General features: G+C 44.2%; 1 protein-coding gene across 3 annotated transcripts in view; it reads right to left on the reverse strand.

Moving 5' to 3' along the window:
• Window positions 1-24,574, reverse strand: part of HPS4 (HPS4 biogenesis of lysosomal organelles complex 3 subunit 2) — a 431,024-nt gene that overhangs the window by 67,603 nt on the left and 338,847 nt on the right. For all 3 annotated transcript variants that reach the window (XM_085635656.1, XM_085635655.1, XM_085635658.1), the window contains exon 12: window positions 15,537-15,669. In XM_085635656.1, the coding sequence (XP_085491782.1) occupies window positions 15,537-15,669 (133 nt within the window). The remainder of the gene's footprint in view (window positions 1-15,536; window positions 15,670-24,574) is intronic.

Genomic DNA, 24,574 nt, shown 5'->3' on the forward strand with positions numbered 1-24,574 from the left:
TTCACAACAACGTAGCTCAGATCAAAATATTAAGATATATCTTGTTTATCCACCATTCACGCTTTGTTAATTCTGTGAATTTGTTTTCATTGTCAAATTACATAGGTTAAATCAGCACAAAAACACCTCTTCAAACTCAATATGATATACTTAATAATTGCATAACTGTTACGAAAAAAATGCACATGAGGAGAAAAATGAATGTGTGACACACAGGATATTCTATAAAGAATAACATTTTTCATGAAACGGCAGCTTTAAACCTAGGCCTCGGTAGGCTAATGTGCTGGCAAAAGAGAAACAATAGCTGGATTCTCCGCTTGGTGGATTTGGATCCCCTTTATTAGTGCCCTGGGTGTCCACTGGTTGTAATATTTATGTGGCTCTGGATGAACTAGTTCAGACACTCTGAACTGGGCAAGTGGAGTTTGAATAACCCAGAATATAGGGTCTGTGGTTTGAGCCTTTGGAGGGGCAGTGGGCGGGGGAGGAGGGATGAGGGAGAGTACCAGTCATTTTTATATCAATTCCTAAGCCGTCCAGTGTAGAGCAGGCTGGTCCATTTTGACTTTGTAACAACCTGCAGGGGTGGGACGACCCATGCAGCTGTTATGTGCACGGCAGATAGACTACAAAAATCTAAACAATAGCAGACAAGCTTGTTTTGCTAAGTTTACATCACAGGCTTTACATGTATGATGCTTGCACCATTCACGGCATATTTTGAGTGTTGACAAATGCATAAAACTAAAAAAATCGGATACTACAGAAAAAAGCATTTGCAATGCAATAGGTCTCGCATGTACGCGAGACTTATTGCATTGGAAATGGTTGGCATCACGGACAACGGGAGGGAGGGATGGGGGGCTGGGAGAAAGCACGGACAATGGGAAGGAGGTCAAGGAGAAGGCATGGACAACGAGAGGGAGGGCGGGGAGAAGGCACATACAATAGAGAAAGGACGGACAACGGGAGGGAGGGCGGGGAGAAGGCACGGACAACGGGAAGAAGGGCCGGGATAGAAGGCACGGACAACGGGAGGGTGGGGTTGAGAACGCACGGACAACGGGAGGGCGGGGTTGAGAAGGCACAGACAACGGGAGGGCGGGGTTGAGAAGGCACAAACAACGGGAAGATATCGGGCAAGGGAAGAAGGCACGGACAACAGGAGGGAGGGCGGGGAGGGGTAAAGAAGGCACTAAAGCATGTTGTGCCTGCAGTGGGAGAACCTCATTAAAGAAAATAGTGCATAACATGTACGTGTAACAACCGAAGTGAAGGGGTAAGTTGCCAAGGCAGGTGACAAATGAAGAGGAGGTGGTATTAAGGAGGGACTAACAAGCCTATTTACAAACCAGAAGCCAGAATTTAGGACAGACAATGACACAAGCCAATGGCAAATATGGGCGGAGAGTGGATGGGGCTTCTATGCGCTACTCTACGACAACAAGTCTTGCAGAACAGCACATGTGCGCTGGCTCTAGGCTTCGACCTAAAAAAGGCTAGTTTTATTTCATTTAGCATCCATTTTTCAGAAGAGTCTCTCTGCGTTCACGCTCCAGTACATGAGGAAGCACTGGTAAAGAGAATAGCATGCCATACAAAAGTCAAATTTGTTGATTTAACCAATCTTGGATTTAGTAAGCTTACCGCTTTGCAGTCATAAGGTGAGTGAAATAAATATTTTTAATCTAACCTATATTCTACGGTTGAAGATGAAAGAAAAAAGACTAGCTTTATACTCTTCTACACAGAAGACACATGATACTTAACACTACAGCCCAACACGCATATTAACATGACTGCAAACTACTACAATAAAATTGATAGTAGCCTTTTTGCAATACCCACAGTCCGCTCTGAGGGGTAGGTAAAAGACGCACTGCACTGCCCTGTATGTGCTTGCCAAGTCCACAGGTTATATTACAAATCCACCACTACCCTACAGGGGACGGTCCTACCTGGCAGGATTTGAAAACCAGCATTGGCATAGCCAATAGGTCTCGCCATTGGGGTCTTATAAGTGTTTCGCCATGCAACAGTTGATGTTGTTGCACCAAGGATATTGTGCTGCATAACTAAATACTTATAAGGTACCAAAAGCGAGACCTATTGGCTATGCCAATGCTCGTTAATAGAAGGGTGTGACTGGGGGTCACAAAAGCTGCAAGAAGTGAGTTCTAGATTCGCAGGACAGAACATCGTGTGCGGCAAAAGTCAGAAATCTCAAAGCGCAATAGATCAGTACTACAGACAATTGCACTCACCTTCAGAGAAAATCAGTTTTCAGTTGGTTAGTGCACGATTGTGTATGAGGCAAGCTATTTGAGCACACACCTGGTTTCCATAGATATTCAATGTATTTAGTCATCTGAGAGCTAGAGATATGTGATTTAAGTATTCGATGCTACCGATCAGCAAAGCAGCTACGTGCAAGGTAGTAGTACTGGGAGCTATTCGGAATTCCCCCTGAAGGCAGCAGAGCACTTTACAAAAGTTACCAGTTATGGATTACAAGAAAGAGAGAATATAAATCAAACAGCCAACGAATAACCCAAAGTCCGAGAGAACAGAATATCAAAATGTAAACGGAAGCCACAGATCTTATAAGTGAGCATCCCACATAATAGAAGTAAAACAGGAAATGGGGTAGGATACTTTTAATGATATGCAAAACAGTGTAAAATATTGCGGATGTAATCGGGCTCAATTACAGAATGCAGAATTTCCACAGATTGCACAGAAAAGAGACATCCATGTTGCGAAGTGGCATTCAAACAACAGACAGGTTAATTCTTTTTAAAACTACAACAATAAGATATTGTCCTTGGGGCTGGGGGAGTTCTAGACCTTGTGGAAGCACTCTTAGAGATGGACTGCTATATTATCGTTGGGCTTTAGTAAGAGTTAGGCAGATGCAATACATCCACCAACAAGGGAGCACAAAAAGCATGCCGCGGGGCCAAAGCGAAAGTGATCACGGGGCAAAATGCTACCGCTGGCCACAGCTTGCAGTGCATGTGCGCGAGTGGTGCGCGCGCAGCAGTAATCATGCCATATGGAGCCGCTGCTCAAGCGCGCGCCCGCGCACATGCACTGCAAGCTGTAGCCGGCGATAGCATTTTTTTTTTTTCTTTTTAATTCTTTTTAGCATTTTTTGAAGCCCTCACTTAAAGTCTCGGCCAGACCAGCGCAAGCGCTGGGTCAGGCGAGACCTAAAAATGATCATGGAAATGCTGCTTCGGCAGGTACCTAAACGAACTCAGAAATGTGCTCTAGCTTAAAACTGAACCGAGCTGGTGGGTTGGGAGGCACAAGAGCGGCCCATGAGAGACTTGGAAGCATTGGTTTACAACCTCAGAGATGGAACTAGACGACATGATCTGGAATGGCATCTCATCCGAGGAGCTGCATGAGGTGCTTTGTAGTGCTGACCTGTTTAATCACTGCAGTACTGTAGGAACCTGAAATCACTGTCCTCAAGGACGAGATCCTGGGCTCCTGGGGAGGGAACATGCTTCTTTTCAGGATTGCGCAAATGAACAATCGTTCTAATAGAACCAGAGAGGATTTTGGAAAATCCACAGCGCAAGCTTGAAAAGGAGTGCATGAAGAACCAAAGCCTCATTAAATGAGGCTAGGTATTCAGACAAATTCAACAATGGAAAATTTAAATCGTCACATACATACTAGGGCAACAGTTTGGTGAACACTTGGGGAGCTATGCAGAGATAAACGTAGAGTATGTAACACTGGTAATATTGGTATTTTATAACAAAAACTAAGCCCATAGTAATGTGGGTGATGCAAATCACAAAAATGCACTTCAAAGAAGGAATAAACGACTCCAAAAGAGGAATAACTTCACTGAGAAAACTGTCCAATGGAAAAAGATACCAGGTCAGTTAAGAGGAAATTAGAAGTTCACTGGCATAGCAATGTGAAACAAGCATTTACAATGCAATGGTCTCGGCAATATTATAGGTAGAGCTATTGGTATTGCTCATTATTTTTTAATCAGATGGGTATAATGGCATCCAGTACCCCACAACTTCAAGCGTTTTGTGGAGGGGCGCCCTCGCAGCGCACACGAGAGGTGAACAAATGAACGACATCCCCATGGGGTAGACACCGGGGCAGCTTGTGAGGTAAAGGCAAGCGTTGTAAAGGAATGCATTGTTAAGATGTATTTGTTGTTCGGGCAGCATTGTAGAGGCACACATGGTTTAGACATGCATGTCTTTGTCATACAGCCTTCTTGTGATCAGTATTAGAAAACTATGTGAAAGGAGGAGGGACGAAATGTAAGTCATTTAAAGGCAGTGTGTTTGAGAGTCAGAGCTCTTGTCCTACTTGGGGTACAGAGGGCTCCAATTCACAACTCCCTTCTAACAAGGCATGACCCGACCTGCCACATCCAGTAGTTCTCCGCTTCACTGCCTGGGCGCTACACATCTATAGTCTGACGATTATAGCCTCATCATAACAAAAGTCTCTACGTTCCCTCTACTCTTGGATATGACGTCACAGTCTTCTAGAACAGATGATTTGATTGCAGAAATGATTAACAAGTCCTGTCCAGAGCAGGGATGTGGAATTCCTATAGCCCGACGCCCAGGACATATTGTTTGGGGTCAAGGGCAACAGGTTTTCATGTGTATTTTGTCCTTGGGACAAGTAGGCCCAACCCCCTGTGGCCAAAAACCTTTGGCTGCCAGTTTGCAATGTCACATTATGGATCAGTGAAGGACACTGTCTGCAGTTAAGGTAATATTTTTGTCCATATGTTAATGCTGCTCTAACTTGTATTTATGGTTCATTAATTGAAAGCCTTTATTATTAGAGTGAGCGCTCTAAGTAAATGTTGTAAGCTGTGACTGCACTACTGACAGTGGTTCCAGTATAAGAATGTATACACACATTTTCAAAGTTTAGCAATATGAGGCTATGTATAATGCTCCCAGAATGCTCTCTGATTTTGTGCAAACATTTGCAGAAGCTTGAAAGCAAGATCAATGATTCTTTGCTTTCAAAATAAAATGTTCATAAAAAACATGAAAGCAGAAAAAAAACATTTAGCTAAACTAATGTAAAATTTCAGGTAACATTTCATGGCAGCATCATTTAGTATGTGTTGATGCATGCTAGTATTTCCCAAAAATATTCATAATGGAAAATCAGTGTAACCAGTTTCAATGAGATTATATGAGAAAAAAATAAACAAGCATTGGCAACAGCCAGAAGGTCTGAAATTGGTGGTCAGCTTTTTAGTGTTGTCAATGTGTGAATTGTTTTGGCATGGTTTTTGTAAAACCTTATTGGTGTGGTAGCTGCTGGGCCCTCACCATTAAAACAAACATTGAGAAAAGCAAAAAATATTTTGGTCTCAAAAAGCACACACTGCCACAGTAGTTACAGGCACCGAACAAAACTTTGTGTACCGATATGCTCCTTATGAAAGAGCAGACTGCTGTCACTCACAGTGAAGCCAGCCGATAGAGAGAGAGAGACAAAATTTTAATTAACGCAAAAGGTCCTGGTCAATGCCAGAGCAAAAGAGGGGCCCAATTATGAAAGAGTCTCAAAAGTGCACCCATGGTATATGTCCTTGCATTAAGTGCAGCTATACAGCTTTTGTGAATTCCGAAGAATTTACAGAAGTAGGACAAGAAATAGTTCTCCTAGAAAATATTTGTGAATTAAATTTTAGCATGAGCAAATTTGCATGTGTAGATTAGCTCATGCGAAAATCTGAGTGTTTGCAAGTGTTTCCCTCCAACCACTTTTTTCCCAACTATAGAAGAAGGTTTACATCTGCCATCGTCAGAAGTAAAATTCCAACATTTCTCAGTATGGGAAAATATTAGAGAAGAGTTGTTGAAAACCCTTAAAACATGCAAGTTAGTAGGTTTGCACAGACTCAAACGGACGTTCTAACCCTGAAATCATTTCTTACCTTACCACTACCATCAGCCCCAGTATGTAGATCTGCGGCAACGTGGTAAAATAAGGGGATTGCAAGTATTCAAACACTAGTATGGTTTGAGCCCCGGCATAATCCGAGAGGCTACTTCAGAGCTCTTATATAATGAGATTGCTGCCATATTTTGTGGCCGCACTACAAGGCACCAAAGGGACTAGTAGATTTTGTTACAGGACAAGTAGATTTATGAAGCAACCTGCCCCATGGACAAGTAGATATTTTATTAAATTCCACACCCCTGCCAGAGCAATGAAAGCCTACTAAAATAGTGTTTTTTAACTGCATTGGACGATCTTAAAAGGAGTTAATTGCAATAGATTATTAAACAAAAGGCTTTTTAAGTACATTGAGGCTTACGCACACTTGCGATCACAGATGTTCCTCTAGCAGATAGAGTCAGAGCTGAGAATGTCCTCCACTGGTCTATGCAACAATCCAGAAGATAATTCAACTGTTGCAGTGTCTATGGGTGGCTATGGCGTGTGCATTGTGTATCAGGCACCAACGCGGTGCTCCCCAGAGATACCGCAGGACATCTCCAATACTGCGATTTGCTGGTAATACCAACGCTCTCCTCACCTTTCTAGAGCCCACGCTCTCCTCCCTCCTCAGATCAAGCAGACCCTAACTGCAGATGTAAGCAGAGTATCGGGAACTCTTTCATAGTCTAGATTTAGTTAGAAGGTTCCTTCAGCTGCACCAAGACGGTGGACTGCACAGTAATGACTCAATGCTTTATACAACAGGGAAATATCTAATAGCTTCACATTGAGGACATTCATAAATCAATCAGTAAGGAGCAGGGATGTATCGGTTTAATTAGGACAGGAGGGACTCAGAGGCGGTAGAGGAGGTGGGTAGGGCCGCAGACATGCGGCGGGGACTGGGGTTGTTACAGGAAGGAGGCTCGGCTTTGAAAAGCACTGTCTTCACAACATGGCGGAAGGAAAAGTGGTCAAGGCGGTGGGGGTTGCAGGAAGACACTGAAATACGTGGTTGTACACAGTGAGTTATTTTCCATGTCCAATCTACATCCAGAACCATATACCGAAGCACTTTGCAACAGAAAACCTCAAACGGCGCAGAACAGCTGAGGAAGCACGCACAGTGCATACAGATTAACCCTTCCACTCTCTCTCCCCCCCATGGCAGCCAGGAAATGCCATTGGGTTAATTACGAACGGTTGTGGCAGCGGCAAAATAAATAGTAACATGCAGTGAAAAGCGCTGCAGCAATGCTGTTTAATTAAAATAACCGACACGGCTATTAAACATATGATATTCCAGTTCAGGAGCCCGCATTAGACTCACTTACAGTGCCTGTTGCGGTTGACCTACATCAGAGATGTGGAGTCCATGCATCTAAATACCATAAAACACCATTAGACTTAGAAAGGAGGGGCGCCCTCGCAGCGCACACGAGAGGTGAACAAATGAACGACATCCCCATAGGGTAGACACCGGGGCAGCTACTGGAAGTCTGCAGGCCGGGGAAAGGGTAACTGGGGGAAACGAAGGGGACAGAAAGAGAAAAAAAAGGCACAGAATCACGGGGACAGCAAAGGGGACAGGAGAAAAAAGGCACAGAATCACGGGGGCAGCGAAGGGGACAGAAGGAGAAGGTGTGTGAAGGTATTGGAGCGCTTTACATGCGCGCCGGTTACGTTGCACATTCAGGCATGAGGGGATTAAGTGATTTACCCAGGATGACAAGACGTGGACGCGACCCCGAGGGTCGAACTCTGGTTTCCAGACAATACTTACAGAAAAGAAACACAACTTGCAGAGTCACGAGTAAGACCAAAACACCCACACCGCCGCCTTTCTCCGAGGTGAAGCAGAAATGCCTCGGAGAAACGCAGCGGCGGTTTCAGATTCGGAGGTGTGTTTCTTTTTCTCTCCTCTTGCCATTGGCTGGAGGAGAGAAAAACACGCCTAAAAAAGGGCGTGGCTAAAAAGTGGAAAGAAGAGCTCGGAACACGCCCCCGAATCTAAAAACGACGGAGCCTATTTGGAGGGACGGCTCTCTCCTCCAATGGCTGGCCTCCGTTTAGGAAGCTAGCCAATGGAGGAGAGCCAAAAAGAGAGGCGGGCTAAATAGCCACTCTAAGAAACATTAAATCTCCGGACTTCCGGTTCTGCCTTCGGCAGACCGGATGGTCCCTCGACCTAAAAATTAAGGTAAACAAAGAAGGCCAACGTGGAACAATGCAGATAAACAGACTAGACAGGTGTATGGAGATGGGGAGGAGGTAGGGAGAGTATGAAAGTGCCCAAAAGGCATGAGGACCAAGCAAAGTGAGGATCGTAGGCAAATACAAATGGGGCCCACTGTATAGTCCTCCCAGACTTCAACCTTTTTGGCACCTTTTAGGTATGTGTGATATGGGAGGAGATATCAATCATGTTCGGGTCAGCAGCACTTTCTGTTCAGTTGCCGCCCAGCTGCCTTTGATTAAACATTTAAACTGTTGGGGCAGCAGAGTAGCGATCAAATTAACGTCACCCTCAAGTTGCAACCCATAGCTTGTTATGATTGATTCCTATACCTCAGTGACTGATGACTGGAATGTTCTTGCTACAGCTTTAAAAGGAGTCTGCCTCCAGATTAATATGACATAATCCCATTGCTTTGAGGAAGCCAGCTGTCTCCGCCATCCACTGAGATTTAAGATTCCCAAAAGCAAAGACCGAGTGGTCCCATGGAACCCTTTATTTGTTCTCAACAAGCATCAATGACTAGGATTTTGGCTTCTTGCTTATCATCTGAGATTCATTCAGGACATGTGTGCATTGTTTTAGGGATAGGGATGGAAGAGGCTACCAAGTTATAGCTGTCTTCATTATATGTTAGCTATATTTGTATAGTGCATTATTGCCCTGAAGCAACTAAGCGCTGTAAGTATCGGCTGAGAGTGTCAGACGGAGACTGTCATAAGAGTTACCAGGATTTGAATAACCAGGTTTTTACAGCCTTCCTGAGGAGACTGGATGCGTTCTTTATACAGAGATGAAGGGTATTCCATACTTTGGACGCTTTCAGCACAGTGCTCTTTCCGCCCCATCGTACTTGTTTGAATCTAGGCTGTACCAATAGATTTGCAGTGGCTGAACGAAGCTTTCTAGCAGGGACATACTGTTTAAAACTTTGATTCAAAAAGGTCAGGACTTAGATTATGAACTGCGTTATAGGTTAAACATAACACCGTAAAGGTGATTCTTTGCTTAACAGGAAGCTAGTGCAGATCTTTCAGGTCTAGGGAAACTGTTCAAAATTTGGGGATTTTCAGCAAAAGCCTAGCCGCAGAGTTTTGCAGGACCTGAAGCTTGTTTAAGTTATACTTAGGTGTGGTCAGATGCAGACTGTTACAATAATCTATTTTAGACAGGATTAGCAAGGTAACTAATGTTTTTTGTAGATTAGCAGGTATGAAAGGTAGAACTTTTTTGATTATTCTAAAGGGTGTTAAATGTGGAAGAAGTAAGTTTATTTACATGATCTGTAAAGTCAAGTTTAGTATAAATAATCACACCCAAGTTTCAAGCCTTTTCCACAAGGAGGAGAGTTGGCCCATAGTGGTTGGCCAGGCTGACAGATCCCAAAAGGATGATTTTTGTCCAAACAGTAGGACCTCTGTTTTTCTGCATTCCGTTTGAGGCAGTTTTTATCCATCCAATCATGGGCAGCTATCATGCAGTTCTGAAATCTATTTCCACTGTTGGCATCATTTTTCCCTATGGAGAAAACAATTTGGGTATAGTCAGCATAGGATGTGAGTGAAAATCTGACATTTCTTATCAGTTCTGCTAATGGGGAAACATAAATGTTAAAAAGAGTAGGGCTCAGTGAGGATCCCTGTGGGACTCCACATGGCAAGGAGAAAGAGTGGGAAGTAAAGTTCTCTAACTTCACAACTTGCTCCCGATCCAAGTAGGATTTTAATAAGTTCCAAGCCTGACCTGTGACTCCGCAGGTAGTTACGCGACTTAGTAGTAATTTATGATGACAGTGGAAGAGAAACAGCAGGGGATAACGGAGAAAGCATGCAGCAGGCTCACAGATGGAGGAAAACAGATTCTCTAAGAATGTAAATTGTCATCATATCCACAGCCACCCACACAATCTAAGTTAGCATTATGCTATCCACATCCTTTCCTTCGTGAGGTGCCCTGTGCAATCGGCTGACTGATGCATGTTAAGGATTTAGCAAACTGGCTGGGTAGCTATTATGGAATTCTTCAGTTCAGTAGACCCCAGAAGCTGCTCTACAGCTTCTAAGCTTTCCATCAAAGGTGTCTAAAACCAGAAGGAGAACAGTATGCTGGCAAAGTTATCAACTTACTGACTAAGATAAACTACATCAAGGCTCACTTAGTGGTCACAAGGTGTCATCCACGGTGTCTGTTTGTGACAGCCATCACCAATGCAGATTCCTGTGCTAAGATGGTCTGGTACAGAGACAGTCAGGTGCCCTAGAATAACACTGCCTCAAATTTATGTGGCAGTTCCAGAACCACAACTTTGGCTCCCTCCTTCAGCAAATCTATTAAGTGAGATTTATACAGCTGTGCCACAAGAGTGCCTGGGCTGGGGATGAAGACGCCATCAGTACTTCTATATACCATAACTGTACCTGTGACATTGGAGACTTGCAGACTTCCACGTTCTCACATGGGAGAAACCGCTGACTTCTGCCAAGTTCAAAGCCTTCTGATTAAAAACCCTAAACAGCACACGCACTAACTTGAACTTTAAGAGGTGTGAAAAAGTCTTCCAAGTGCAAAGTAGATTAGAAGAAAAAAAGACAGCAAATTGAGGAAAAAAACATGTGGGCTGGGAGGCACCATGGCACACAGCATCCTTTTCCTCTGCGGAGATTCACATCTTTATCAGATCCCTTCAATTAAAACAAGCACTGGCAAAGCCAATAGTTTGTGTGTTAGCTGCCCACCTTTTGGCTTAGCCATTGCTTATTTTGAATAGTCATTGCTTTTCTAAAACGTTATTGTTGGAAGAGTGCTGGGCCCTCACCAATATGTGAAAAAAACACCCAATAGCAAAAACATTTGTCTCAAAAAGCACACAGTCATTTTAGTCTCTATCATAGAGGGAACAAATTACTTTGTGTGTGGATGTGAGCTTTGTGGAAGAGCGGCACACAAGTCACTCACAGTGAAGTTAGCCAGTCGCTGAAGAGGGCTGACTAACCGCCTCATGCTGTATGCTGAAGTGGGCAGAAGAAAGATTGGGAAAGATAACAACATACCAATGGATGCAGAGGGCTAGCTGAAAGCACATATAGGTGAGTATATTATATATATTTTTTGTTGAATCAAAAAGTCCTGGCGAACGACAAAACTAAACAGGAGACCCAGAGTATATTTTGGATGGTAGGAAAGGGGCTGAAGAGAAGGTGTGAATAATGAGAACAATCAGCAAAAAGTTTACAAATCCTCCTGGTTCAATTGCATACTCAACTGTGTGCAGATTCTACCAGCGATGGACCGGTAGAATACATCACTGGAGAGATTAATTAGAAGAAAATAAGTTTCACAGAACCTACGGTCGATATTTTGCATCACTTTACAAGAACCCTCATGAGCTTAATTACTGCAGTATACATGTGGTGTAGTTCACATATCTGCCTACAGATCATATGACAATTCCGTAGTTTTAAGGATATCAGCAAAGTGGAGGGGAAGAGCACACCTTTCTTTCCTATAAAGCAGGGGTCTTCAAAGTGGGGGGCCTTAACTGATCCCGGGGGAGAAGGGTGGGGGCATCAGGCTCTGGTTAAAAGAAGGATCATTGTAGGAAAGTTGCCATTTTTGACATAGTCACCCCTGCTATTAGCCTGGTAACTGATGTGAATTTGCATGTAAGTGCACTGTGTTCCTGCTAACCAGATCCTCAGCGCCAGAGCTCTTTCCCAAATCTGTACAATTGTTTCACCAGTTGGCAAAACCTTTAGCACCCTCTGTAAGTCCCTAGTAAATGGTACCCCTGGTACCTAGGGCCTGAGGTACTAAAGAGGGTATCTAAGGGTAGCAGCTTGAACTGTGCCACCCTAAGGGACTCCTCATCAAGCACATGCAAGGCTGCCATTGCAGGCTGCGTGTCTTGGTGCAGACAAAAGTGAAAACACAACATGACACACATCCCCTAACACTGCATGTAATATTTGTAAGTTACACCTACAGGAGGCCTGGTAGCCTGAAGGCAGGGTGCTGAATAGTACATGTGAGAGCATGCTTGCATGATTAGATATTCCCCTGTGCTGGTCAGTCATATTACTGCCACTGCAAGTACACAGGAAAGCCATTTTAAAACATGCGCTGGTCACTGGTGAAAACGAATTCCCCAGATACATGATGGCCTGACTGAAAATAGGGATGTTTGGTATCAAACATCTCGTATTGATAAATCTACACTGATTCCAGTGATGAATTTAACAATACATGCACCCAGAGGACACCTCAGAGGTGCCCCCTGAAAACCTACCAGACTCTGGTGTGCTCCCTGACTGGTTTCTGCCAACCGAGACACTGTTCGGACCTTAGGGTAAGAGCCCCTGCTCTCAGGAGGCCTAGAACAAAAGCCTGTCCAGGAACAGGGTGTAACACACTCTCCCACAGGATAACCTGCTGATTATCCTCCCAGGACGGCAAACATCAAAGAGTTGCCGCCTTTGGAATGCGAGTCTGCCTCCACTCACAGGAGAGGAAGCAGCCCCCCCTTCGTCCAGCACCCCCTTTACACCTGGACAGGTGGGAAAATAGCTAGTCAGGTAGACGTACCACCTCCAGCAAGTACCACCCCTAAGGTGGGCTACACTGAGGTGTATACAATTTTTCAGCAGTAGCCATCTTTGTGATGGCATACTTAGGAATTCTCAGACAGGGTAATACCCACTTCCCAACGGAAGTGTTCATATAGGGGGCATAGTGACCCCAAGGGTCAGTAGCCCATTGGCTACTAGCCGAAACTTCCCTAAAACCTCTAAATGTAGTATTTGGGGGGTGGGGTGGTCCCTGGCACCAAAGAAGCAGAAACTGAGGACCTAAGAAGAGAGAGGACACCAAAGAGAGGAGAGAAGCAGCTGACTTTGTACCAGCCCCGCCAGCCTGTCTGTATCCCTCGTCGATACTTGAGCCAAAGTCGACTCGTGCTCCAGCTGTGGACTCCAAAAACATGGGAGGACTGCCTGCCTTCGATAAAGAACCAAGACATCCCATGGGACAGCGGATCCGTTCCCTGCATCTTGCAGCAACCCCAAAAGAAATTACTCTAAGGCCTTCAAACCCGCTAAACTCGACACCTGAAGCCACCATGGCACCCATTGTGCCATGGTGCCATCAAGGTCCCTCAGCCCTCCAGAGCCCGAGTCCATCATGGTTTCACCCCTCGTGGACCCTCCGATGTCGCCTGCAGCCTCTAAATGCAGGCCCACTATACCACAACTGCTCCTGGTAAGGAAACACCCAACACCTACCGACACCTCTGCACCGGTCGCCTCTGGGCCGCTGAGAAGAGCACCAAAGGTGTCCCTACATCCTGTGCATTGCAATACCTGAGCCCACCCCCGTTGAGACAGACCGACTGGCCTCCTAGTCAAAGCCTGTGGTCTCTTTTCGCAGAGACCAATCTCCATAGAATAACATTGGGCTCCCAACGCTGTTTTGCACCCTGCACTCGGCACTCGGCCGCCCTCATGCTGCTGGTGGTGTACCGTTGATGCGGTCATGGACCTTGCCCACCACTCACCTTAACTGCTGGAGATTGGTCCCGTAAGTCGCTGTACTATACTTGTTTGCAGAACTTGTTCTTCCTTCAATAGGCAGAAATCAAAGATTGCATTGTGTCCACTTTTTGAAATGAAAAGAATGTATAATTAAAAACGTACTTACCGGAACAATTTCGCTCTAATGCCTAAACATATATAAAGATACTTGCTATCTTTATAAATTGGTGTGGATCTCCTTCTTGAGTCGCGAGTGTCATTTATTGATCATTGTGTGTATTTGTAGATGTCTTGCACTCCTCTTGGTTAAGTCTAAGGATGCTCCACCATACTACCCTAATAGAGCACCTTTTGTTTGTTAGACCAAGCACCTGTCCACTTGTAAGGGAACCTGTGGACTCTTTAAACTGTATATCAGGTTATTGATATATCACATAAAGAGCCAGCTTCTAACAATCATGCTGATAGCAGTGCTTTGTTTTAAGCTGAAACCGAATGACATCAGTACGCTACTCTGTAACGGGCCATTACTAACATCTCTTGTCATTTATACCTGGCTGGGAGTGTGCGTCAAAAGGGAAGGGATTCTAATTATTGGTTAAACGTCCCCGTCCCAATTCGGACAATGACGCTGTGGATACTTCTACAAGTTAGTACGGTCTAGCTAATCAGAACAGTATGTTTGGCAATCATGTATTTGATTGCATTTTTAAAAGGTGTAACATAACTGTGATATTTAAATAAGTATAGACATTTAAAATTGCAAATTAAATAGAATAATTATGATTCTGGTCTGGGGGGACCCAATTATTATTTTTTTGTACGGGGGGCGGAGGGGGAGGAAGGAGCATGAAAAAGTTTGAAGACGACTGCTATAAAGGGAAATGCTATGGTTTTGCCTGTGTTGTGACTGTTGGAATGAAGGACTATATATACGAAAAGAATAGTTTCAGCTCCAGAATGTTTACGTGGTGGGCATTTGCACCTATCGATTGCATTGGTTTTCCATTTACTGTGCATGCTTGAACTCACCAACAGTATTTCCCGTAGTTAAGCAAGCAACGGAAGAACAAAATACAAATATTATTGTGTGTGCACTGGATATGCCCGTTATGCTGTCATAAGTGTCATCTTTGCCCAATCTCCAGAACGCTTCTGGCAGTAAATATTTAGAACAACAGAATTAAATAATACAAAACTAAAGCAAAACTTAATTCGGAGACCGCATGTGTCAACCCAGCTTTGACGGGGTGTTCCAACCCTCGCTCACATTTTCCACAAAAATCTTTATTTTGTCACCCTGTTGAAAGATTAACAATAACGAATGCACTGCAACTGAAAATCCTGTGTCGAGGGCACGTCCACCCAGGGTTTCTTGGCCCTGTAGACTAAGGGAGCGAACAACCGAGGACATATAATGCTACTCAGACGCCATCTTGAATAGCCAGTATTCCCGAATGTACCCAAATCTCTCGAACATAGTTTCCAGTCGTAACTGGGGGAAGAGAGTGCCACAAGGTAGGGGCCAAGACAGAAACAATTCCTGCCACGAATTCTCTGCTTTGTAAAGCTGAAGTAGTTGGAGCCCGGTTGTCTGAAAACCAGGGACGGTATGTATAGTGTTCACTACTTTAGATCCACAGTGAGAAGCCGGATTGTTTACGGCTTTAAATATAATTCAGCGAGAAATGATCCTCACAGTATGAAAAGTGAACTTTTAGTAGCGCTTGAACTATTTCTGGGTTCAGATGCCTGTTGTCACATGGATACACAAAACTACACAGCTCAAGATAGTTGAAAACTGAACGTACCAGTGAGCACATGCTGAATAGAGTCATAGTGGGTATAGCAGTAGGTTGGTTTGTTTGCCGATGAGTGCTCTTTGGGGGAAGTCTCCTTGAGATGAACCTCCAGTCCATTCAGAGATGCCAAAGTGCTATGAAACTGTGAAGATTGAACAACAATATAAATACAGAGCAATAAACTGACATGTTACAAAAATATACAGTGGAAAAAAGAGAACTGACTGAAAACAATGCTAAGTTATACGCTGTAGAATGACACTAATGAAAGGTTAGTTTTATTTAATCTGCTCAAGGCCTCATATCCCACTTATACAGGTCTTTTCACAAGAAAACACACACAACATAACACCTATACTTATGAGCACCGGCCATTGACTGTAACTTGATAGTAGGGTCGTTTACAAAGTGCACCGAAGCAAGTCTAACTGCACTTTAAGTTTTTTGATACACTCGCTTGAAAGAACCTAAACACACTCCTCGGACTGGTCCTCATAAAGAGAGTGTTTGTCTGGATCTGTCAAGGTTAACCCACGTTATGAGGACAGCAACGTTCCCCACAGTGTGGTTGATACATGACAGACAGAAAACACACACACACACACACACATATATATATATATATATATATATATATATATATATATATATATATATATATGAACCAACAAAACAATCCACCTCCCACGGCGACACCATGGAAGGAAGCACGGACACAGGTGGTTCAGGATTCGGCATCGCTTTATTTAATTGTTGTGGCCCTCAATCCCAAGCATCAGGAGAGACGCGTTTCAGCCTTCAAGAGGCCTTTGTCAATCTAATTTGGTATGCTATGATGCTTCATTTATACAGCCCTTCCCACCTGACTGATGTGTAAACATAGAAAACATACTGTGAAGTATGTGTTCCACTAACGGCCCAAATGCGTCATATAGATGCTGTCCACAGCCGAAAATCGGCACTTATACAGGTAAGGCATAACATTAAGAATGAATATTATACACAATGCTTGCATTTGCGTTTTTTGATAATGCTGAGAAAATGCAGACAGCATGAATTAATCAATCATGGAAATCATTATGAATCATTTGTCACAATGGGATTTCTACGGGCATTTAAAGATACATCCCCAAACTCTTGATCCTGTGTTATCATTTTAAACATTCATCATGATAAAAACAATACTTGTTAAAAAGAAAGAAATGTCAGCCGTTAAATTCGTATCATGTGGTTACTGGCGATGTTGTTTAGAGTTCACCCAGGCAAATACACTGTCTATGCGTACATGACCTCTGATCTCAGCTGCAAAATCAAGCTATTTTTCTGCCAAAATTGAAATGCCCAAACGTTATTGTTCACCGTGCTCCGGGACCGGATGGTTATAGTCTGATAACGGGATTAAGCTTGCAGACCAAGAGTATATTTGCAGTTCCAAGTCTGTAAAGCACTATAAACTCCGTATACCATAATGCAGCTGTATGGTATAATAATTAGCAGGACAAATGGCTGCAGCTGCATATTACGGGGTCACTAAATAATTCATTTCAAAGCAAAGGCAAATGTCAAATTACTGCAATAACTGCCAACATAACATGACTTTCATTAAAAGTGCTACCTCGGGATTGAGGGGGACCCATCAGCAAAAATGATAGCGCCAGAACCACCTCACCACATCAGTGTTAGCGTCTGTAGTGCCCAATTACCAGCTGGTGTCAGACTTCCGGACAAGGCATTTCTTGCTGGCAAAAGACGCAGATCCTATGCTGGCTGTTACAACAAGCATTTACAATGCAATGGTCTCGGCATTGGTAAAGTTAGAGCTATTGGCATTGCTCATGACATTATTTTTGTTTATGTTTTTAAAACATTTAAAGAAACGGCATTGTCATGAGCAATGCCAATAGCTCTAACTTTAACAATGCCGAGACCGTTGCATTGTAAATGCTTGTTATGGCAGCCATGTAGACGAGTCTTTTTTAGCTTCCGTGCAAAGCCATCTTCGATGTTAGTGCCCTATATTTTATTGTGGATAGGCCCCCCTCCCACCCTCCGCGAAAACTGTAGCTCGCCCATTGTTAAATGTATCTTTAGCAATCCCCTTCAGACCATGATTATGCAGCCATAGCTTTCCTGCCGTTGACCTTCAACGCTCTGTGAGCGACAGCATTTCTGACCTACATTCCCAGCCCCTTCCTTTCACCTCCTGGGGTAACCAGGTGGATGTCTGCGGCGAAAAGCGAGAGTCACAAAAGCATACGTTTTCAAGGGTCCTTTCGACACGCGCTGATGGTTATTCTATGTATTGCTTGGATGTCTGTGTACCACAGTACTGTAAATATATTCGCCTCTAGGCGCTTTGGGGGTTGGCTTTCGATTTCTCAGTAAGTCCCCCGAGCCTTTCTTAGAAGGCAATATGTTAGGAAGTTTACCAAGATAAATAGTAAAAAAAAATAGGATACTACTCGAAAGACAGATGGCCAAACAGTAAATGAATGAGAGTATCCAAACTGCACTCTGGTGGAGAATAAGGCTTCTGAAAAGAATCGGACGGGGTAAGATTGCTTAACCAGTTTACACGCGTGCTTTTCACAGCATTGGGAGGAAAGAATCCGGGCCGTTGGTATGGATTAAAAAAACAGTGTGCAACTCGGCACTATGCCTGGCTAGCTCTATGGAAAAGGACGGGCTGAACAGGCTTGAATTCATAGAAGGGACATGTTCCAGCACTCCCAAAACCCCAGATGAGTCGAACTGTGTTGCCGTATTCGCGTATTGTTATGTCCGCCTTGATCCTTCCCAGAACCACGAAGCCTTGAGAGCGGAGCAGAAAGAAAATCAACAAGTAACGAGGAAGAAGCCGAGGGCACCGGAAGACACCACCGCCTTTCTCCGAGGCAGAGCAGAAATGCCTCGGAGAAACGCAGCGTCCTTTTCGGATTCGGGGGCGTGTTTTGCTGTTGTCTCCTCCCTGAGACTTCTCGCAAAAAACACGCCCCCCGATCTGAAAAGGACGGGGCCTAATAGGAATGACTGACCTCTTCTCCAATGGCTGGCCAGCATTCAAGAGGCCAGCCAATGGAGAACAGGGGAGAAGAGGGGCGGGTTCAAGCCGCTCTTCTCCAAGTCATTAAATCTCGGAGCGAGACTGCGCAAGCGCAGCCTTCGCAGCCGAGACCTAAAAACCGCCTCGCTACGGGACCCACATCTTCCACTGCCGTCATCCTTGTTCCTTTTCTTGCCAACCAACCGGGGACTTCCCCATGATAGCACTCCAGTACTGCTCCTCCAAGATTCGGTCTGTTTAGGGAAAGCCACAAACAACTGGTGATCCGTGTAAGCGTGACGACCGCTCACGCTGAAATGAATGAACCAACAAAACAATCCACCTCCCACGGCGACACCATGGAAGGAAGCGCGGACACAGGTGGTTCAGGATTCGGCATCGCTTTATTTAATTGTTGTGGCCCTCAATCCCAAGCATCAGGAGAGACGCGTTTCAGCCTTCAAGAGGCCTTTGTCAATCTAATTTGGTATATATATATATATATATACACATATATCTCAGAAAACAGATCCAGTAGGATTACATTTGAGTTAATTCTCAATTTCCATGTGATTCTTATGGATACTCGGAAAATTGTATGATTGTTGTAGTAGTGTTCCAGGAAATTCTCATTCGTGCAGAGTTTCAGTGAGGGGAAACATTTAGAATCTGAAAAACTGACAACAGTGCTTTTGAGCATTTAGCTTTCCGTAACTTTCTCCAGAAAGGCACAGTGCACCTTACAGTACAATTAAATATTTTTCCTTCCTCTTTCCACCTTGGAAACAAAACCCTTCCGTTGACAGAATTAAATCTGCAAGCGTTTCCAGGGGCAAAACTATATGCAAGGAGTAAAACGTCCATGTTATAGCTGTGCACCTAATTTTTAGTTTTCACCTGTACTGCACACATGCACTGCCAGCGAAAGCTGTTGAAATAAATATTAAAAAGCCTGTCCCATACCTAAAGTTACTTACCATGGTTGGCTCCCACATTGCTCTCATCTTCTTGCCTCTGACTGGTCAGAGCCTCCTGATACTTCCACTTTCTGATTGCTGACATCCGGTCATATATGGCGCTTGGACCAAGTACAGTTTCCAGTTTCTGCAGTCAGTGTCCCTCCACAGCTGCAGCTTGTACAGGTAGTTTTTCTTTCTTTTTAATCAGGCAGTCCTTAAGAGTGCATGCATTTGCAGGCTTAATCTACCCCTCTTAATGCCCACTACCACCAACTCTCCTGTTCTTGTTGTTTGTCCTATCCCTCCCACCCCCTCACGCTTCGTTGTCATCCATCACGTCACCCCGCCCCCACATTACTACAAAAAGTGCTATGATGGCCAAAGCGTTTTTTATTTTAAGCTATCCTTAAAAACAAAGTATCCAACAGAGAACACAGCAGCGCGAAATAAAAACAAAGCATTTTTAAACACGCCACGCAGACATATCACTTTCTGCAATTACGTCCCATGAGTTTTTCCTCATGAAAGGTTAAAGCTTCAGGAAGTTGCATAGTTGCATGTTGTTGGTGACTCTGTTCTACAGCATTGTAATCCTGTGTGGAGGTGGTTGACGCAGGTGACTTGATGCAAAAGTTTTCAATTCTCACTTTAATCCTCCCCTGCCCCTCTATTTTTCTTTTAGGACACTTTGCCTCGCTCCAACGTCCGAGTTATGCAGTGTTGCTTGCACAGCTGCCCTGTGCAAAGTAGGCAGCTCCGAGGAAGCCCAGAAATAGCAGCTGGTCCAATGCTCCTCAGCCCTCCCCCCACCTCACGCCCTTACACTGCCCCGCTTCTGCCATCCTTCTCAACTCCTGCTCAGAGGATCTTGGACTGTGTGGTTTATAAATCTCTCACCACCAGTAAGAGGGGTTACTTAATAGAGTGGGGGAGGGAGAGGGGAGTAAAAGGGTAACACAAAAAAAGAAACAAATCGGATAAAAAAAGCTGCAATCCCGAGAGGACCAAAAGAAAAAACAAAAACAAAATGATGGCAGAGCCGCATTAATTAATTATAAGCCCCGGGAGCCCACTCCTGGAGCTGTATTCAATAAGGAGAGGGGGGGCTGCGCTGCACCCTCCCTTAGCCATTAAGGGCCCCGGGGAGCAGAGTTTGCTATGGCTTGGCGGGAGCGGTGCTCATGCCAAGCCATATAAAACTGCAATGTTCCGGGGGTGAGCACCTGAGGACATTGCTGGAGCTGGCCCTGGGGGGTGGGGGGGCAGGGCCCTCTAGGGCTGAACGAGGGGGTCCACGAGGCCCCCTACTTTGTTTATATTTTCCCTACGGCTGTGGGGGTCCATGAGACCACCCGCAAATAATTTACAATAAAGCCCGGGAAGGTGGCATGGTTGGGGGGGGAGGGGCGAGGGGCACCCCCATTTAATATGAAATAAGCCCCAGGGAGGTCCTATTCATTAGAGCTCGAAACAGGGCTTTGTCATCTGCAGGGGAATCTTATTCTGTGGGCAATTTATCGACTTCCTTGGATAAGATATAGTCATTCTATTCTAGACCACCTCCATCATCTTTCTGTGCGAGTTCAACTTCTTCCTCCAAATCTGAACACACACAACCCAATGAGTCTTAAACCGCAATGATTTACGGAGCTGGCAAGACGAGTGGTTGTTTGACAACTCTGAGACGGGTGTCCACTGGAGGTGGTGATGGAGGCAAAGATGTTGGAGGCATGAGTAGAGAAGGAAGAGAGGGTGGTTGTCTAGTAGGTTGTTCTGTAGGTCTACCATAACTCGGCCCATCAGAGTGAGGAGGGTTGTCAACTACGAAGGTCTGGGGTTCACACTAGCAGTCCGGGAATTAACACACATCAAGTTGAGTAGGACTCTAGGCAGACTTCGAGGAATCTTGGTCCAAAATCTGGGCAGGTAGCAGGTAGGCTTGCAGTCACATTTATAGGTGAAAAGGTAGATTGCATAGGAAAATTCAACATTAACGGTGTAGTTGGTACAACTCGTGGATTTGTCATGCTCAACGTCGTTGGGATCGTTTTCAAGAGCAGAATAAGGGACATCGTTGGAGTGGGTAGTTGATTTTGTCATTGATGATGCGTTCGTCATCAATGGTGATGTCATCGTCGACAATAATCTTCTCAGGGTCACTGACGAGGAAGTCAATGGGAACCCAGTCGATGATGATGGATGATGGATGCACAGGTTGGTTTGTGCTTCCTAGTGTGTTATGGAGGGGAAACTCAATTTAGTCTGCGAGTAGGGGACCACAAGCATGTAAGATTGTAATTCCAACCCTAGAAACACGTTTCCTGTTTTGTGCTTCCTTCGAGGAAGTGGTTGGTGTAGCACTTTTCACAGAATCATGCCCAGATGAGGGGGCATCCCCCTTAGAAAGAGTTGTGTTTTCTTTGTTTTCAAAACATACAGTTCCAACTTCCTCTCCCTGTCCTTCAGTTCCTTAAGATACAAAAGTCCGATAATATCACTGCGCAAGGCCTTGTACGCTGGATAAATGCAATAAATATATTGCTCATGTAGATCATCAATACAGATCTTTTTCTGTTCACAAATAGAGGAGGATTTGAAAAGAGGTTTCTTGTCAGTGATGATCACATCTGGTGACAGAGGAGAGGTCGCCCCTGCCCAGAATATGGAGATTAACCTGAAAATGTACCCTAAAACAAATAACCGTATCCTGAAAGCTGAAGGTAGGCAGGCAAGATCCAGGCGGAACACCAGAAAGGTAACAGAACAAAAATAACAGCTCTCTTTTGGGACTCCCTCACACACAATGTGAGGTAGAAATTCGAGCTATATCTGCCCTCTCTTGGGAGTTGGAACGTTTCAAATGAGGTGGATGTGCTACCAAACAGACACTCTTCCTGAGGCTTGTGGACATTTTCACACTGTTTACTATTTGTGATTATTAGGGTTTCCCAGCCTGAAGATTGCATGTGAATATATAAAAGGTCCAGTGCTGGAGAACATCTTGGTTACATGTCTAAAGAGAGCCATTATTTGCCCCCGAAGACCTACCCTAGCCCAGTTTCCTCTCTATACAACCAACCAGTTGCGCCCCACACCTGCTTATGTGGCACATCACCCCAGCTGCTCCTTCCTACCTACCTACTACACTTCACACGATATCTCTAGCTCAAGCTCCGGCATGACTACTGCTCATCATTCAGCTCTGGTACCCATTCTACCTCGTATGGTATACTGAGCCACCCGATGACAACTTCCGACCTTTGTCTTCCCCTCTCTTCCCGGCTTGTCTGCATCCCTGCTGTGCGGAGTCTTCTAGAGTCACATTTCCCCTGTACCTTTAACTGACAGCCAAAACACTTTCCTACAGGATCCCCATACAGCCAATAAAGGAGGCAAGCCTGTCCCATCTTTTTTTTGCTCTACTACTCAATGCTATGCCCTCCTCACCCTGCCTCTTCTCATCTCTGCATTACCATCTATTCTGTATTGAATCTTCCAGTGTGCTCCTTCACACAAACATCTCTGCCTTGTAATACCACTGTAGATCCTTCCAATGCTTTGTAGCCTGGTATGTCTCTATAGCTATTCCCATACATACACACACATTTCAACCCGGACCCCTATGATGGGTCGCAAACAGCCCAATTGTATATTTGTCAAAATACGTTACACGCATATATACGTTTTTTGCAGATTTTCCAGTCATCTCCGTTTCCCCATTAACTCAAGGGTATCGTCATGGAATTCACAAATGAACACCTCTCCTACCCAACAGAGGCATCAGAAGAACAGCTGGTTTTCAGATCTTTCTACTTTTTTCTTTAAATTGTAAAAATCAAATAAGGGCCCAATTGCAAAATCACAAATGAGGTTTATTTTACATGACACGGTTTAAATTCAGCAACAATTTCATTTTTACTTTCTTCAGTTGAAGAAAAAGTTCTGAAGAAATGCTGCTTTGTGTATATTCAAACAATGATTAGTTCCCATTGTCTTTTGTACTATTTTGGTTAAAAAAAAAAAAAGCTGCAGTGACAATTTCTTTCTTTTTTGTGGTTTAAAAAGTTCATATTTATCTACGTTAAAAAAAAGCTCCGGGATCTTCCATACGCTGAGATATTTTAAGGTTTATCAATTTAATTAAGACACCCTGAATTGCAACTGGTGTGACATGCAAGTGCCTATTTTTAGTGTTTGATAATACATAGGCACTAAATAGCAAACATAACTCTAAATAATCAGCCCCCCCTGGATATTGCGGTATAGAGTTGCAAATTTTGCAGCACAAAAATTTTAATTTAGCGGCATTATTACGGCACTTTATTTTACTCATAATCATTCCTTTTCAGTATTACGTCAATAAAAACTATTTTAGCATGCCTTTCTGAAGTACCTGTGAAGGGATAACAAGCTGTGTGCCCTTGTTTCCCCTCCGTTGGATTTGCATTTAAGTGAGGTTCCAGGCCAGGTCAAGTCAGGATACTCGATCAAAAGGAGCCGCCTGATGGCCCCTTAACTCGGCCTTTATCTTCAACACAGCAGTTATAATTCTGCGTACTCAAGGCACTGGTTCACAGAAGCATTTATGAGTAGAAGTATAGGAGCATTATTTTACATACTCCTACATGCCTTTGCAAATCTGCCCTGAATCGTACAAGTTAGTAAAAGGGTAGAGAGGGCCCAGTCCTTTCTGTTTGTATACATCTAGTCCCTAAATATTGCCCGTTTATATGTTTTGGGGCCAATAAAAAATAAATAAAGTAAGAGTGCGTAAAAGAGTACTACAGGACTATTACTTCATGTTCTCCAAAATGCCTGTGTGAATAGTCCCCAATGTCTTTAAAAGGAGAAGGATTTGGGGCATGGCAAGCAAACATAAGCATTGTGATGCATTAGACTATATTCCCTTAACCCAAATACATACTCTTCACTTTGAAAATACTTCTGCGCCATCAACAGTCCAAATGAATGCCACAGCGCCTCCTAGCGCAGGCTATTAGTTCTTTCCTCTTCCAGTTAGAGCGAGCCTGGAGCTGGGACTCTTA

Source organism: Triturus cristatus, chromosome 11 (assembly GCF_964204655.1).
Source record: "Triturus cristatus chromosome 11, aTriCri1.1, whole genome shotgun sequence".
NCBI lineage: Eukaryota > Metazoa > Chordata > Amphibia > Caudata > Salamandridae > Triturus > Triturus cristatus.